General features: G+C 31.7%; 3 protein-coding genes across 6 annotated transcripts; 2 read left to right on the top strand and 1 right to left on the bottom strand.

The window, feature by feature from the left end:
* Positions 1–1,416: 1,416 nt before the first annotated feature.
* Positions 1,417–3,412, top strand: LOC114193689 (cytochrome P450 71D10-like). Its single transcript, XM_028083581.1, has 2 exons — positions 1,417–2,540; positions 2,786–3,412. The coding sequence occupies exons 1-2, from the start codon at positions 1,644–1,646 to the stop codon at positions 3,395–3,397; spliced, it is 1,509 nt and encodes a 502-aa protein (XP_027939382.1). The 5' UTR covers positions 1,417–1,643; the 3' UTR covers positions 3,398–3,412.
* A 1,427-nt stretch (positions 3,413–4,839) lies between these two features.
* On the top strand, positions 4,840–7,321 carry LOC114195384. 2 transcript variants are annotated; one of them, XM_028085836.1, is made up of 3 exons: positions 4,840–5,911; positions 6,457–6,721; positions 6,814–7,321. In XM_028085836.1, the coding sequence occupies exons 1-3, from the start codon at positions 5,452–5,454 to the stop codon at positions 6,836–6,838; spliced, it is 750 nt and encodes a 249-aa protein (XP_027941637.1). In that variant the 5' UTR covers positions 4,840–5,451; the 3' UTR covers positions 6,839–7,321. The 2 variants fall into 2 exon arrangements, with proteins under 2 accessions (XP_027941637.1, XP_027941636.1); XM_028085835.1 differs by having other exon boundaries at positions 6,811–7,321.
* A 1,420-nt stretch (positions 7,322–8,741) lies between these two features.
* On the bottom strand, positions 8,742–15,499 carry LOC114194046. Of its 3 annotated transcripts, none has more exons than XM_028084079.1 (9): positions 15,408–15,499; positions 14,299–15,339; positions 13,251–13,493; positions 11,796–11,868; positions 10,380–10,650; positions 10,080–10,292; positions 9,738–10,004; positions 9,095–9,651; positions 8,742–9,004 (listed from the first exon to the last, which is right to left on the bottom strand). In XM_028084079.1, the coding sequence occupies exons 2-8, from the start codon at positions 15,227–15,229 to the stop codon at positions 9,262–9,264; spliced, it is 2,388 nt and encodes a 795-aa protein (XP_027939880.1). In that variant the 5' UTR covers positions 15,230–15,339; positions 15,408–15,499; the 3' UTR covers positions 8,742–9,004; positions 9,095–9,261. The 3 variants fall into 3 exon arrangements, with proteins under 3 accessions (XP_027939880.1, XP_027939882.1, XP_027939883.1); XM_028084081.1 differs by having other exon boundaries at positions 14,299–15,318; XM_028084082.1 differs by lacking the exon at positions 15,408–15,499 and having other exon boundaries at positions 14,299–15,396.
* Between the last annotated feature and the right edge of the window lie 2,413 nt (positions 15,500–17,912).

The following is a 17,912-nucleotide window of genomic DNA, read 5'->3' as shown; positions in this document are numbered from 1 at the left end:
AATTGTTTAGGGTTTAGGATGGAACGGTCTCAACTTTGTTTATTTTTTTTTCTCTCTAAAATGAGTGGATTTCTTTAATGTTTAAGTTTAGTTATTTTTAAACTTCAGCTATTATACTTTTAAAATATTTAATTTCATTAGTTTCTTTATGTTAAAGTAATTATAGAAAATACAGTTAATAATATCAATACTAATGATAATAAATTATATTATATTGATAGTAATTATGTTTATAATAATATAAATAACAATAATTAAATGGACTATTTAATTTAAAGAACTATAAAACTATAAGGATTATGCAATTAATTAGACAGACATCCATTTAAAATTAGTGGTTAAAAGTATAACCAATTTGCTCTCACATCCTTTTACAAAACTCTATACATTGTTTGGTTAAAATTTGAGCTAAAGAAATTTTGTAGTTAAGATTTATTTATATTTTAACATATAAATCTTACTTTACTCTTTTTTTATTAACGAACTATTAAGTTTTACTCGTGATAAGAAAAAGGCTATAGCTATTTTTTTTTCTTTTTATGAATATAGTGAGAATAACAAAAGTAATGGCTACAGCTGAATATTATAATATTTTTTCTCCATGATTTTTGACAAACTACAACATTATTGATCACTATATATTAATAAACTCTTTCGCGTGTTTTCATTTGTCGTCCTTGCGTCATTGATTACAATCTCTTGGTGAATATATTTCTTAAGTTCATAAACAAAATCATTTTTTTCCAAGCTTGTGCTTCTTTTCTTCGTATAGTGTTGCTTCTTCGAGAGAAGTTGACTTATAAGGATAAGACATTTTTTTTGAAAAGGAAATAAAATATTGTTTATGTAACGGATCAAACTTAGTAATATCTTCAAAAGTATGTATTCTTCATTAAATATTATTATTTTTTAATCATATAATATATTTTTACATTAATTTACTTATAAAGGACTATCATTTATTAATTAAATAAATAAAATTCATATTTATTTGATTGGATAATAAAATTCATATTTAGGTTATTTTATTCCCTGAGTTTAATAATATAAAGTCATTTTAGTCTTAAACTTCATCTACTACTGTTATTTTAATCTAAACTAAACAAATTACACTTCTAAATTTTAAAGAATTCTATTACTTTCATACGTGCCTTATTAACTCAAGTCAATGTTTATCTGATTACTATAAATAGAAATACTTTGAAAATTCAATATGGCAAAAAGTGGTGCTTGCAGCAGTTTGTGAATTTTTAGATTCTTATTTTTTATTCTTTTACATGTCATTAATTTTTTTAAAGAAAAAGACAGTGATACATTAATTAATGATGCATATTAAACTATCTGATGGTAAAAGATGAAAATCAAATAATGAGAGTTATGTATATTTTTCTTTTTGCAGTGTCCATTTATCTTGTTAGTTTCCTTATTTCTAATCAGCAGCAATATGTTTTTTGCATTTTCTCATTAGCCAATCAAGCACCATGCTTTGAATCTCTGGTTAAATACTCAACATGTTCCCAACCAAATCATACTTTTCTCCAAGCTTTTGTTACTCTTCTCCTTAACAAGTTATCATAATCTTGATTCTTGATTCTTGATTCAGAAAGCCATTGGTTGAAAAATCTGAGAACCAACTAGCTAGCATGGGGTTGGAGCTTCACATTTCCTTATCTACAATCCTTACTTTTTTCATCTTAGTGTTCATGCTGATCAACATATTCTGGAGATCAAAAACCAAGAACTCAAATTCTAAGTTGCCACCAGGGCCAAAGAAGCTACCCCTCATAGGGAACATACACCAAATTGGAACTCAGACTCATATGTCCCTAGCAACATTGGCACGTCAACATGGTCCACTCATGCATATGCAGCTGGGTGAGCTTTGCTGCATAGTGGTATCTTCAGCCGAAATGGCCAAAGAAGTGATGAACACACATGATATCATCTTTGCAAATAGGCCTCGTGTGCTTGCTGCTGATGTTATCACTTATGGCTCTAAGGGCATGACCTTCAGCCCCTATGGATCCTATTGGAGGCAGATGAGAAAGATTTGCACCATGGAACTACTAACACCGAAGCGTGTTGAGTCCTTCAGATCGATCAGGCTACAAGAGTTGTCAGATTTTGTCAAGGAGATATCTTTGAGTGAAGGGTCACCTCTTAATCTCACTGAGAAGATGAATTCTCTGTCATATGGGCTTATATCACGCATTCTTTTTGGTAAAAGAACTGAAGATCAAGAGGCTTATGAGGAACATATGAAGGGTGTTGTTGAGACAGTTGGAGGGTTTTCTGCCTCTGATCTTTATCCTTCTATTGGAATTCTTCAAGTTATTACTGGGATTAGGACTAGAGTTGAGAAGATTCATCAAGGAATGGATCGGGTACTTCAGAACATTGTTAGAGACCACAGAGACAAAACTTTAGGGACTTTTGGTGAAGAAGATAGGGAAAATATAGTTGATGTTCTTTTAAGGCTTCAGAAAAATGGTGATCTTGAACACCCCCTATCAGACACTGTTGTCAAAGCAACCCTTATGGTATGTTTCTGTTAACAAACACTCTGAAAAATTTCCAAGTATATAAAGTCAAATATTTTGTTCATATGATTGCTTTTTTCTGGTCTAGTTGATGATTGTTTGATACAGTCCAAGTATATCACATAATACAAGTTTTTGGACATGACTGTTGATTGAAATTTATTGAAGATAAACACATTATTTATCAGATGAACTTCAATGAAAATTGTTAGAAGAGTAACACAACATTGTGATATTTCTTTCAGGACCTATTCAGTGCAGGAAGTGACACTTCAGCAACAATAATGGATTGGGTAATGTCAGAACTGGTGAAGAAGCCTGAGATGATGGAGAAAGTGCAAAGTGAGGTAAGAAGAATCTTTGATGGAAAAGGGTATGTGGATGAAACAGAGATTCATGAGCTGAAGTACTTGAGAGCTGTTATGAAAGAAACATTGCGTCTGCATCCACCTGTTCCATTGCTGCTTCCAAGGGAATGCAGTGAGAAATGTAAGATCAATGGTTATGAGATACCAGCCAAAAGCAAAGTGATTGTTAATGCATGGGCCATTGGGAGGGATCCCAATCACTGGGATGAAGCTGAGAAATTTGATCCTAAAAGGTTCCTTGAAAGCTCAATTGATTACAAAGGTGGTGAGTTTGAGTTCATTCCATTTGGAGCTGGAAGAAGGATATGCCCTGGCATCAATCTTGGCATTGTGAATGTTGAATTCTCACTTGCAAATTTGCTTTTCCATTTTGATTGGAAGTTGCCTCAAGACCTTGATATGACTGAATCCTTTGGGTTGACAATGAAAAGGAAACATGATTTGGTGTTGATTCCTATCGCTCACCACTCAACAAAAACCAAGTTTTAAAATGTCCAGATTTTACTGTGAATCAATCAAATATATCTATTTTCTTTTTTTATCAATTCTGCCATTTTATTTTCCTATTATAATTTATTTGTTAAGAAATTGTGTCTATGTACGAATGAGTTAACCTTTTTATAATAATAGTATCTAGTCTTATGACAAATCCAATGTCTCGAGTTCAAACCTTATATTTGAAACCTACTTTAAAGAGGGAGTTCCAAATTCACCATGCTGTCAACGTTATTCTTTAAGTTCTTTATGTTCTTTATTCATTCTTTCAAAAATAATTATTATTAGTGTTGTTTTCACTTTAATTAACATAAGTGATAATTATTAAAGATCAAATATGAATATCTAGAGGTTATATAAATGTATTCCTTTGTCTCGGTGAAAATATATTGTTCAGATTGAAAATAAAGAAAATCAATACTCGGTTATCAGTTATTATGCATTAGTTTCATTTTAATTGTACAAAGGATTAACATAAGAAGATAGCTTAAATAAGTTATTTCTCCGTTATACAATAATTATAATTTGAGATTTTTTTTTCACTGTATTAAAAAATATTAATAAGTTGTATAATATGATTGTCAAGATTCGTGACAAAAGAAATGTTTTAATTTGAGGGAAAAAAATAGGAAAGTAAAATGAAATATTCCATTGAATAGTGAGAAAATTAATTATTTGAGTTTTTCAGAAATTAAAATTGTAATTATTCTGAGACCGTAAAAGTGATTTTAAGGCGGAGAAATAAGAAATATTCAATTACTGCAAATTTGGTAGAAAACACACACACAATTTGTGAACTATTTTTTGTGATTGTAAGTATCCAATACTTACTTTCTACGACTATTATTGGAAACAAAATATTTAAATGATAAATCTTGCATCCGACCTCAATAACATTTTTCTCTCAGGTTTTAGTAATATTTTCTTTTTTCCTGTTTTGATATTTATCATTTACTTACCTCTCTTAAATTAAATGGTCATTATACATTTTTTTAAGTTATTTTATTTGTATTTTTAAAGTATTTCTCAACGATAAACCCCAGAGAAGATACAAGAATAACTAACACACTTTTTAACGTTATTTTGGTAAGAAGGAAAAAAAAAATCAATATCATCATATAAACATGTGGATTATGAAAGTTTAGACTATTTTTCTTCAACATTTCTTATCTTACTGTGAAACTAAAATACAAAATTTCCAATATATATAATCTTCATTCATTATTTTAAAATATGTTTTCACTTTTTAAAAATAAACACTCTTTTGAGAAGGAATATAAATTAGTCAAATTACATAAGAAATGCATGAGTTGGAGCAAAGAAACAAAAATGGTTAGTTATCCTTTTTGTTTACCAAAAGGTGTATAATTTCACATGCAACAGCAAAAGTTACTGATTCCAATACTTGAATTTTTGTTTTGGTTTATAGTGCAAAAATTTCTGATTCGTCGTTCCATTTTCCACTTTTTTCACTTCATCTTCCTTCGTACGTTTCAAAATCACATTTCCTTTCTTCCTTCATACGTTTCAAATCACACTTCCTTTCTCCCTTCGTCTTCTTCCTTCGTTTTCTCAACTTCCATTACCTTCACTCGCTTCACCCACAGAAAAAAGTCAGCGTCTTTTGGACTTCTCATGGCAGTTCAACCCAAAACCGAACCCGGGTCTTTTCATAGCTCCATTTTGACGACCTCTGGAACACACAACAGCGAAATGAGTATCTCGGAGCTTGTGTCAGTTCTGCGTGTGGCGTATCAAGTTGAGGACTTTGATAAAGTGGAAGAACAACTGAAGAACAGGGAAGACAAGATGAGGGCGGAGATTGGGTCACTCCGAGAAAAGCTTGACTTGGAGAGACTCAACAGTATTGAAGTAGCAAAAAGACTGAAAATCAGAGAGGAGCAATGCAAAAAGGGGAAGCAAGCCCAGGAGAATTATGAGCTGCTGTTGAAGAGAATGAAAGAAAGTGGCTTGGATATGGAGGAGTTAAGGAAAAAGAACGTTACTTTGGAACGTGAAGTTTGTGAACTTAAGGAGTTGAAGAAAAAATGGTAGAAGATGTCAAATGTGTGGCTGAACTAAGGACCAAGATCAGTAGGTTGGAGGAGGAGAAGGTTGGGAACAAGAGTGCTCTTGATGCTCTCAACATGAAGAACACTGAATTGAAGGAAGAAGTTAAGAAGAATTTGACCGTCATAGAGAGGTTGAGGACTGAAAATGATAAATTGACAGATGAGAAGCTCGAACGTAAGACATTATTTGAGTCTTTGGAGAAGAAATATGGTGAACTCTGTGCCAGTGTTGTGAAGTTGGAAGATGATATAAAGGTTTTGATGAGTGAAGGTGCCTCTGATTGTGGGAACACTGAAGTGGAGCCTAAACCTCAAGTTTGTTATGCTGTCAAAGATGAAGAGGTTATTGATGACTACGAGCTTGAAAATGACACTGGAGAGCATGTTCCTTTCCGGGCTCAGTCTGCCAAAAAAGGGAACAAGGATATTACATCAGGTATGGAAATGAAATTCTGTTCTGCTGTTTGGTCTCTTGTATCTATAATACAGATTTACATTCATATAATCTCCTTTAAAAATATTGAATTGCATCAAACTGAATAGCTTAATGTGCTTTGGTCATATTTCTTGATAGGTTCAGCCATTATGATTTTATTGAGAGAAGTTAATAGCTATTGGAATACCAAAAAACTAATCATAGTTTGCAACTATTATTAGACACAATTTGTGAACTTACACTCCTAAGATCATCTAATCTTGTTTATGAATATACACTCCTCGCAATCATTAAAGTAACTCATTTTGCTTTTTCCCATACAAACAAGATTGCATGTACCTGCTCTGAATTTGATGGAAGTATACATTTTTCATTACTCGAAGATCCCTTAGCTGGATTTTTCAAGAAATACTGAGGCAACAACCAATATTTTACTTGTATTACAGAATCTACAGCTTTTTAGTGTCCTGTCTTTTGCCTGAAGTATACTGTTAAATAAGTTTTAACATATATTTCTTGTGTCTGCATGGGAAAAATCAAATTAGAAATGGAGGTCATAACCCTATCTGATGATGATGATGATGAGTGTCCAAATCAAGGATTGCATAGAGAAAAAGCTATTTCTCAAATTATGGGAGAAAATGAACATCCACAAAGGGTTGAAACGCTCACAAGAAAACGTGCTGGTGCTTCTGATATTCAGACTTCTTCCCGATCAACATCCAGTGATGATTTATATGAAATGGATAATCCCCCTCTAAAGAGAGTTAAAACTTCGCCGGCCAGTTCTGATACATACAGTTTGCCAGGGTAAATGAGACAATGTACTACGTAAATATCCTCACTATTTGTTTGGTTATATTGAAAACAACAACTAACTCAGCCTTGTGTTTGTCCAGCAGATACTTCCTCACTCGCAGAATCTAGAGCAGGTGCTTCTCTAGCCAATCTTTTATGTGAAACCTTAGATTAGTTCTTAGTTTACAAATACTGGCTTCTTGAGATTGTATATGTAGCTATGAGAGTTACACGTATTGTCTTTTGGAGTAAAAAATACTTTGCTACCAATTATGACTTTGTTCTATATGACTGATCTTTATTAAAGAATCAGACTCATCAAAGGTGAAGTTCTAGACTTTGTTTGAAGGATATGAGTACAGTTAGTGTAACTGTAACTCAGACCAACATGTTGGTCAGAAAGTTGGTGTTTATTCAATATACTTTTTGCATGACAAAATTCTAAACTATCTGCATCAATGGGGCCAAGATATTCCTTTCCTCTGCAACATTTTGGTCTTCCCTCTCCCCTTTACATCCCTGTCACATGTGACAGTGTTAAAAGGTATTGTGAAATGAACACTTCTATTTATATTTTCTGATAACGGTTAACAAATAACACAAGACATTGGGAGCATTAATATACTTTCTTTGTACAATAAATTAATAAATGTCAACTTTATTCTGTTTTGTGTGTATGTAAAATTGTGATCGGAGAAAAAGAAGTAAGTATGATTAATTTTTAATTGAAAAATAGCTTTAATTGGGTAGAAGTGGTTATATAACACAATTTTACAATTTTATTAAATGATTTTATTATTTTATTATTTCATATGAAACTTTTGATCATCATTGGCGTGTCATAGATTATATCATCACATTATAATTAAGGAAAGAAACTACAAGAAAATAATAAAAAAAATAAAGACTACAATACAATAAAAACACTCTGTATTCTTTTGAAAAAAATTAATTTAATTAACTGTATTATTATTATTATTATTAAATGAATATGAAGGTTTTTTCCAATTAATTGCAATGTTTCAGCTTCAGATGTGCTCAAAAACTCATTTTTTGCATTTCTTCTACATTTTGCTACGTTAAATGTGTTTAAGTGTAATTAGTTTATTGATTTTCAAATTCCAACACATCCACACAAGAATCAGATAGGATTGTTAATAGTTAATTTCAACAACAAAATTGAACTAAACTGTTTACAACTGTAGATAACCATTTCTATATTATGGTATCTACATTATCCTTTCTTTAAACTAAAAATTAAATTAGCATTTCAATAAATGTTAATATTTCCTTAACAAATATATATGTTGAAGAAAAATAAAAATAAAAATAAAACAAGTGATAAAGATAAAGTTGTATCAATATCCTACTAGAAATTAATGAGTTGAACTTAAAATATATAAAAATCCAAGTAGATTGAAAAGTAGTTTACCCGAACTAAACTAAAAGTATAATTGAAACAAGTTTAACTAAATCAAATTATTAATTTAGTTAACTATATGTACCATTTTCAGCTAAACTAATTTATTTTTTAGAAACTAAAATAATTTTATTATTTAGACTACATTCTTATTATATAAAAGACTAATAAGAGAACTTATCATTACACTTTATTATCTTAAATTTATATATGAATTATTTTTTAACTCAAATTTACATACGATTTAATTTATTAATAATGAAGAGCCACCAATACTTTATAGATTAATTCTATAACAATAAACTAACAAAAAAATTAACAGTTTAAAATGGGAAAAAACAAATCATTACTGAAACTTCAATTTTTCTTAGATAAGAATATAGAAAGTGCTGTCATTTTAGGTGTAATATATCTATGCATTCTTAATATTAAAACAAATTTTAACAAGCAAATTTGACAACTTATGTTCATTAACTAAACAACAGTTGAAAATTCAACCACCTACTTCAGCAGTAGCAGCCTAAAAAACAGAAAATTCAACACAATGATTGTATCACAAAAACACATATGAACACAACATATACTAAAGAAAACATATTATAATGCTTCAAAATAGCTATACATGTCTTAAACATTTCTAAGTTCTACAAATTTACATCCCCATATGATTGAAATATTCAAATACTTCCCACAAAAAGTTCCAGATCATTCCTGTAATTTATGTTAACTGACATGTTCTCATTCATCATTTTAAATAGGAAAGAAAACATCTCACTATATCTCTGGAAAGGAGGATGCAAAAGATTCAGCCAAAAAGTTATCAGCTCTTACAGTGTCACGCTAGAGAAGAACCCCTTTGCTAGGCTATCAGAATCCTAACCAAAAAATAATTAATTAATAACTGTAACCGGTATATACAAATGATTCTTAACATTAATACACATATATATAATTCAAGAGCATACCTTGTTTAATGTTACTGTAGGGGCCAAATAAAACAAGTCTTTCAAGGTTGTGTTGCTTGAACTTGATTAGTGAAACATCTTAAACCAGTGTCCTAACATAATCTTTTCACAATGGTGTGGGGTGGATAATATAGGAGCCTCATTATAACTCATTCCAACTATTGGTGTCAGTGAGTCTTGTCACTTGACGGGTCTATAACTACAGCAGCAGAACTTTCCATTGTGCTAACACGAGGAGCTAAAGGAGGAGACTGAGGTGCTTGTGAGGAGAGTGAAGAAGGATCAACTGAAGACATTTCCCGCATGACCTGCTCAGTGATTTGGGTCTTCAACCTCGCAGCTATTTGTTGTTCAATCTTTTCCAACTCCTCATGGCTCAGCGATGAAGCAGTGTGAACATGTGGAGAGGATGGTCCAAAATATTGTCGTATTCCCACACCTTTACCAGCTGTACGAACACAACCAGGATGCTCTGGACGTCCAATAGCAGTAGCCAGTATATCTTGACGTCCGGAGGGATGAAACATACCCTGTTTGGACTGCTTCTCCAGGGAATCCTGTAATCAACCAATTTATCATAAATACCTAAAGAATGTGCTTTTAGCAATAAGAACAAAGTTTAAAACTAGACTAGAAGACTTACAATGCGCTTAGCAATTTGAAGTGCTGATTCTGACGTGAATTGGCCTGATGATGTCATTCGAGCCCTCTTCCATTTAACGTGACGGGAAGGAGGAGAAGGGGGACTAGTGTTGGTCTGAGCCTCAATATCACATTCTGATGTCTGCTCTTCCCTTAATTTGATCTTTTCAGCCATCAATTTCTCCTCCAATAACCGATAACCACCTCGAGATAACCGATGAGGAGTATCGTTCTTCTTTTGGATTTCTTGAGCTTTTTTTCTCTTTTTCTGTTATCAATTGTACACCATTGAACTTAATACAATTGCTAACATTTAACAAAACAATAATAAATTTGAATTTACCTCCCAAGATGCATTAGACCGAGTCTGCACAAACTGCTTCCACGTATCCTCATCGATACCATATATATTGCATGGAGTCATTCCTCGGTTAATTTTATCCTCATTCAAAGCCCATCGCGTAGTGAGGTAGGTTTTAAAGTGTCTCCACATGCTTGCAATTGAAGATAATGTCTTCCCCTTGACAGCTTCAGATGGTACTATCTCAAAGTGTGCCTACATACATAAATCAATTCCTATTGAATATACTTAATAAGAAGAATAAATGTATATAGGATAAACAACTTAAATCAAGTTTCTTACCAAAATATCCTCCCAAAGCAACTTCTTTGTTGACTCCTTCACGTGATCCCATGAAGGATGCAAAATCGACACCTTCTCACGTGCCAATGCACCTAAATAGCTAGTGAATGTGTCACGGTTCGGACCTGATGGCCTCCCTGTAGCTGCATCAATGTGGACTTGAAGTCTCTTTCCACTGATTCGTCTTGTCAAGTTCCTCAAACGTGTGCTGCCTCTAACCTTCTTAACTAAAACCTTAGTACCACTGTGAGAAGGTGGACTAGTCAAGTACCTGTACCACGCATTCAAATTTTCGTGAGTTAAACACACTAATTCGCATAATACAGTTAAGTACATATTTAAATGAAACATATATATGTGTATGTGTTGTATAAACAAACATGACTTAGATTGAAATATTCTCTAACATGTCTTCATCATGCTCAATATGACTACCATTTACATTGTCTTCGTCTAGATTTAGGTCTCATCATCTCAGGGAAACTCAAATCAGATTTAGAAAACATTAAAACAAAGTTGTGAATTTTGGTTTTCTTGAAAATTTTAAATCTTTTGAAAATGGCATCCCTTTCAAGTTTTGGGTTGAAGGACCTAAAAAATTAGTTTTGAAAGATTAGTCTAAAATTCAGTGAAAGAAACCTTCCAAGTCTTCAAAAAGAATTTTATATGCCTAAAAATAGGATTCAAGAAAGAAGTTTCACGTAAAAATTCATAGATTCATAATCTAAGCTTTTAGATCTTAAAATGAACTCATTTTTGGTAAAAATGAACCTACTAATCTAAAATGTGTTGTGTAACTCTGATGGTCATTAGATTTAACGAACAACTAAAGTTTGGTGATATGAAGCTATGGAAAAAAAAAAATTCTATACCAAAATCTCCCCTACGTAAAATGTTATCTAGGGCTAAAGTTAACCCATTTTACAATTTTAGTAATTTTTATGTAACCTGAAACAACCATTTTTACCTTAGGTTTTTTTACGATAGTTTGAGTTTAACTAGTTTTATTTACTTATAATGTATTTACTTAAAACTAAACCATGCTTTCCAATTCTTATTGTCAGTTGCTTGTACGTAACTTTGAATGGGCTAGTTGCTTCAACAAACACATATTCACTCATTAGTTGAATACGAAACAATTTTACAAAGAGAAATGTGAGGCTTAGTCCTCGATATTGCTCTCAGGATCAAATGTGATCCCCTATTTGACAACCACCTTTCACAAAAATCTGCCAAAAATTCGGCAACATAACATCTGTATTTGTCCATAACCAAAATTTTAAACACACAAAATGGCAAGGTGTTAACACTCTTAGTCTTATAATTTAAAATGAACATTTCATCATAACATTCAATCAAAACATGCTGGATAAAAAAATTTCTTAAATAATAGAGAGAGAGGGTTTGAGGACCTACCTAAATTGGCATGATGGAGACAATGATGGTGAGGAAAACAAGGGAGTGTCCTGTGTGGGAGTTGCCAATGGTGCTAAACATGGAAGAATAATTAATATACATCATAGTGAAATTAAAAGTAACAATTATTAATTAAAGTCTCTTCTTTAGACACAAAATATCCTCAAGTAACGAAATTGTGTTTTAAATTGATTGTTCTAGACTGATGAGTTGAAATGATTATCAGTGACAAATGCCTCTTTAAACAGACTAAGGTTTTTCTATGCGAGAGAATAAGATATGTTACTCTTGTTTTTTATTTTTTCTTTTTTAAAATTCATTCTTGGGTGCCACACCATAGAGAAGAAAATGACAATCAAAAGAATCCAGCGTTCAGAAGGAGGTTAAAGAGAGTGATGATGGTGAATTGATCATACCAAATACTCCCCTACGTGTGTTGAAAGCTGATCCTGACCTTGTTGTGGAACATGAGGGAGGTATACATAGATTGACTTTATCTTATTATCCCTTTTACTTGTATTTTACTATCTTTTTGTTGTGAAGATCTTATGTTTACTGCTATTATATATTAACTTTAGACATTCATGTAGCAGTATGCCCTAGAAAAAAGGATTACCCGGTATGGTGACAGCAGTTGACAAAACTAATGCACGAGTGTTACCCGGACAAGTTTTATGCAATTACTAATTCAGCTGATGAATATGATAGTTGGGTTTTTTATGTTAGGATACTCTACTGTCCTTGTTCTAGCAGTTCCTACAGGGTTGGTCATTGCATACACACACACTCTCTCGATTCTAGCAGTTCCTAAGTTTCTATAGTTGATAGATGTGAATTAGTAAATTTACTAGAAAATTCAAATTCAATCGGACAATCCAAAGTCACAACAATTATATAAGTAGAAATATATATATATATATATATATATATATATATATATATATATATATATATATATTGAGATAAAAAGAATTATTTCGGCACTAAATGAAAGAAAGAGAAAAATACCTTAACAGAGGAAGAATATACAATTAATCTTACCTACATCTTCAAACACTAACATAATAAGATGAGAAAAAAATAAACAAATCCTAATAGAGGAAAGAGAAGTGAAATAGAGGGAGATTTAGGACAATGGAATAAATTTTTTACTAAAATTTTACAACATGTTCGTCTGAGTTACACTGAACTTATATCCTTGAAACAAAGTCTCAAATCTGAGCTTTGAAGATGAACAAAAAAATATAAAAATTTGATTAGGAGAGAAAACTGTACTTCAGATTTTCCAACAAATAACAGCCACTGAGCAAAGTCATACTTCTTGCCAATGTCATAATCATTCAGAAAGATATAAAGTGTGACTACCATAGCTAGATATACAATTCCAACAAGCTGATATTTTTAAACTAAGAACTAATCTAAACTTTTACATATAATATTGATTAGAGAACTTACTTCTCTTTACAGGGAGATTTTCTTTTTCAAATAAATCAGCAGAGGATGTAGATGTGGAAGTAGAAGCCTGAATATCAGAAGCACGTTTTCTTTTGATCATTTCAACCCTTTGTGGATGTTCATTTTCTTCAATTATTTGAGAAATAACTTTCTCTCCATGCAATCCTTGTGATGTGTACTTATCATCATCATCATCATCATCACTTAGGTCCACGATCTCCTTTTCCAATTTGAATTTTACCCCTGCATGTACAAAGAATATGTGTTAAAACTTAACATTATTTTGTTAACATTATATACTTCAGTCAAAAGCTAGGAGAATAAATAGTAGATTCTGGAATACAAGTAAAAATTTGATGTTGTCTCAGCATTTCTTGAAAAATTCAGCCTCGGGCTCTTCAAGTAATTAACACCGTATACTTTGATCAAATTCAGAGCAGATACATGTAATCTTGATTTATGGATAAACAAAATAAGCTACCCTTATTGCCTGCTTCTGTTTGCTCTTTCTTTTGTTCTTATTGAAAGAAAAAGTTATCAGGAGAAAGGAAGAAAACCCAAAAGAGATGATTTGCGGTTTTCTAAGGGAACAAAATATAATAGAACATAAAGCAGAAGAAAACATCAATGTTATGATTTAAAATTAGGACCCTCAAATTTTATAGATGACCAGGACTCTACAACAAGTCAAGCCATGATATTGTTACTTCAAGAACAAGATTGGATGATGTGAGGAGTGTATGTTCTTAAACTCTGATGATTTTTTTAGTATTTTAATATAATCTGGTCCAGTCATCAATTAATCCAGTTTGAGCAAGAATTGCTTGCCTCACCACACCCTTTCAATTAATATACTAAAACATGGTTCTCGCCAATAGCCATTTCCTTCTCTCAAAAAGTCGGCATGGTTCAGGGTAAGAAATATGACTAAAGTGTATTAATCAACTCAGTGTGATCCAATTAAATATCTTTAAAGGATATAATATAAATGTAAATCTGTACTATAGAAGTAAGAGATGCAAAGAGAACAGAATTTTCATTTCCATACCTAATGCACCTACAGCATCCTCCTTGTTCCCTTTTTTGGGAGACTGAGCATTGCCAATATCAACAGAGTAATGAGTATCTTCATCCCCTTGTAAAAGAACAGGTCCCCCCGTGTCATTTTCAAGCTCGTAGTCACTAACATCCTTTTCATCTTTGACAGCGAAAGAAACTCCAAGATTAGGCTCCACTTCAGTGTTCCCACGATGAGACGCATCTTCACTGATCAAAGGCATAGTACTCTCTTCCAACTTCACATCATGGACACAGAATTTACTATATCTCCTCTCCATAGATTCAAATAATGTCTTAAGTCCGTGTTTCTCGTCTGTCAGTTTACCAATTTCATTCCTCAACCCCTCTATGACAGTCAAATTCTTCTTAAATGCTTCCTCCAATTCAATGTTCTTCATGTTCAGGACATCCAGAGCATTCTTGTCCCCAACCTTCTCCTCCTTCAACACACGGATCGTGTCCCTTAGTTCAGCAACAGATTTCATCTCATCTAGCATTATTTTCCTGAACTCCTTCAGCTCACACACTTCACGTTCTAAAGCAACGTTCTTCCCCCTTAACTCTTCGATAGCATGATTTTCAACCAAGCCACCTGTTTTCACTTCCTTCAACAATTGCTCATAATTCTCCTGGGCTCTCTTCCCCTTTTCACATTGCACCTCTCTGATTTTTGGTCTTTCGACTTCAATTCTCTTGAGCCTCTCCAGCTCAATCTTCTCCCCGAGTGAGCCAATCTCCGCCCTAAGTTTTGATTCCCTCGTTACCAACTCTTGCTCAATTTTATCAAAATCCTCAATTTTATACGCAATACGCAGCACAGAAACTAGCTCGGATATGCTCATTTCACCGTATTCTTTCTTATTGGCGGTAGGAATGGACCTCGGCAAGGACCCAGGTTCAGTTTTGGGTTGAAATGCCATAAGAGATCCAAAAGACGCAAACTTTTTTTGTGAGGAAAACTGAGGAAGAATGTGCTACTACTTTGTCTCCTCTGGTGCAAGTAAATTTGCTACAAGAAATCGAATTTGAGCTGCATAACGAGTGTTTGTTTTCAGATAAGAGAATGAAAGAATAAAGGAAGTGTCATTTGAAACATACCTGCTGTGTTTTGATTTTGATGATGCTGGTTTTGATCAGAACCAAAAAATCTGTGTTAGCTAGCGAAGAATAGGCAAGAAGATGAAACGCGGGAAGGACGAAAAGACTGTGAATTTGTAGCAGTTGACAAAGTTAAGTATATATCTCACAAAATTAAGTATTAATTAAATACATTTTATTTTGTGAAAGGCTTCTTCTATCCTACAATAATTATATATATCTCACAAAAAATATTGACATTCTCGTTTATTTTCTATTGCGTCAGATTCATCTTCTATCCTACCATGATATAATTAAAAATAAATAAATTATTGACATTTTCATTTTAATAAAACGTTGTTTTCTTTCTCTTTTTAAGTTATTCTCAAATTAATTTCTCTATGTGAAAATAATACATCTATATGGTATGGAAACAATAGTAAACTATTCGAAGGGAGGGAGAAGTAATTTTTATTCGACAATATTTTACATATGATTAAAATTATTTTATATAAAAGAGACTTGGAAAGTTGAACATAGTTTTGACTGAATTTATATTAATTAAATATGTGCTACAAATGAGATAAAATAGAATAATTTCTTAATTATAATTGTTTTTATTATATTTAATAGGCCGCATTATTTAATTTTTGATAGTCCAACATTATTTAATAATTTAAATATATTTTTTTCTTTTAACTTTTAAAATAAATATTAAATAGAAATTCTACACCTTTTTTAAATTCGGTGATTGTGATGTAGAAGGAAACAAATTTTACATTTTCATCACTTCAAACAATGGATATAATAATTATTGTGAAGGAATAATAAGTGTGCAATGAATAAAAATTTCAAAGTAATATATAAATTTGATTTATTTTTCAGTTTAATTTAGTTTGGGTAAACTAATCTTTTAATTTATTTGTTTTGATATATTTTAATTACGTAGAAAATTAATGGAGTACAGGAAGCACTTGCCTACAATTGGATATATTTCATGGACCAGATTTAAAATGCGTTGGACCGATTTACTTAGTCAGCCCAACATCTTAAACACATTTTTTTTTTATCTTTTTCAAATGCAATAATGATTGTATCATTAAAATTTCACAATAGTCAATTAAATTTCTTATATTGTAATTAGAAAATTGTTTTAAATATTATTTTTTATTATAAAATTTTAGCAATTAAAAATTGAAGTATCAATATAGGTGATTAAGCCGGTTTGAAAAGTTTATAAAATGAAGTTTTCTTAGATAAGATATAGAGAGTGATGTCATTTTTCGTGTAATATATCCATGCATTTTTAATATTAAAACAAATTTTAACAAACAAAATTGGACAACTATTTATTAAATAAGCAACAATATTTCGGCAATAACCCACATAAAAAAAAACAGAACATTCAACACAATAATTGTAGCACCAAAACACAGCATACACTAAAGAAACAAGAAACATATTACATAATTGTTGACTAAAAGAAATGCACATTGTTATAATGCTTGGAAATAGCTGTACATGTCTTGAACATTTCTAACTTCTATAGATTTACATGCTCATTGTATGATTGAAATATTCAAATACTTCCCTAAAAAAAATTCGTTTAATATCACTGCTTGAACTTGATTAATGAGCATCTTAAACATCTTAAACCAGTGTCCTAACATAATCTTTTCACAATGGTGTGCAATGGATAATATAACATCCTCACTGATTATATATATTACCTGATAACTCCCTCCAGATAACAGGTGAAGAGTATGGTTCTTCTTTTGGATTTCTTGATTTTTTTTTTCTCTTTTTCTGCAATCAATTGTACACCATTGTACTTCATACAATTACTAACATTTAACAAAACAATAATAAATTTGCATTTACCTCCCAAGATGCATTAGACCGAATCTGCACAAACTGCTTCCACGAATCATTGAAGACCTTCAAGTACCTGTATTACACATTCAAATCTTCGTGAGTTAAATACATGAATTTTCATAATACAGTTAAGTACATATTTACTAGAGGGTTGGTCATTGCATACACAGACACATTCTCTCGGTTCTAGCAGTTCTTAAGTTTCTATAGTTGATATATGTGAATCAGTAAATTTACTAGAGAATTCAAATTCAATCTATCGGACAATGCAAAGTCACAGCAGTTATATAAGCAGGAACACATATAACATGCCAAACATTCATGAATATTAACTGTAATTTAAATAAACCAAGAATATGTGGAGATAAAAAGAATTATTTTGGCACTAAGTGAAAAAAAGAGAAAAATACCTTAAGAGAGGAAGAATATACAAGTAATCTTACCTACATCTTCAAACACTAACAGAGTAAGATGAGAAAGAAATGTGTTAAGGACTAGAGTCGATGTTGAAGTTCCAACAAAATAAACAAATCCTAATAAAGGAAAAAGAAGTGAAACAGAGGGAGATTTAGGATAATGGAATAAATTTTTTACTACAATTTTACAACATGTTGGTCTGAGTTACACTGAACTTGTACACTTGCAGCAACA

Source organism: Vigna unguiculata, chromosome 8 (assembly GCF_004118075.2).
Source record: "Vigna unguiculata cultivar IT97K-499-35 chromosome 8, ASM411807v1, whole genome shotgun sequence".
NCBI lineage: Eukaryota > Viridiplantae > Streptophyta > Magnoliopsida > Fabales > Fabaceae > Vigna > Vigna unguiculata.
This window is presented reverse-complemented; position numbering and strand designations above follow the sequence as displayed.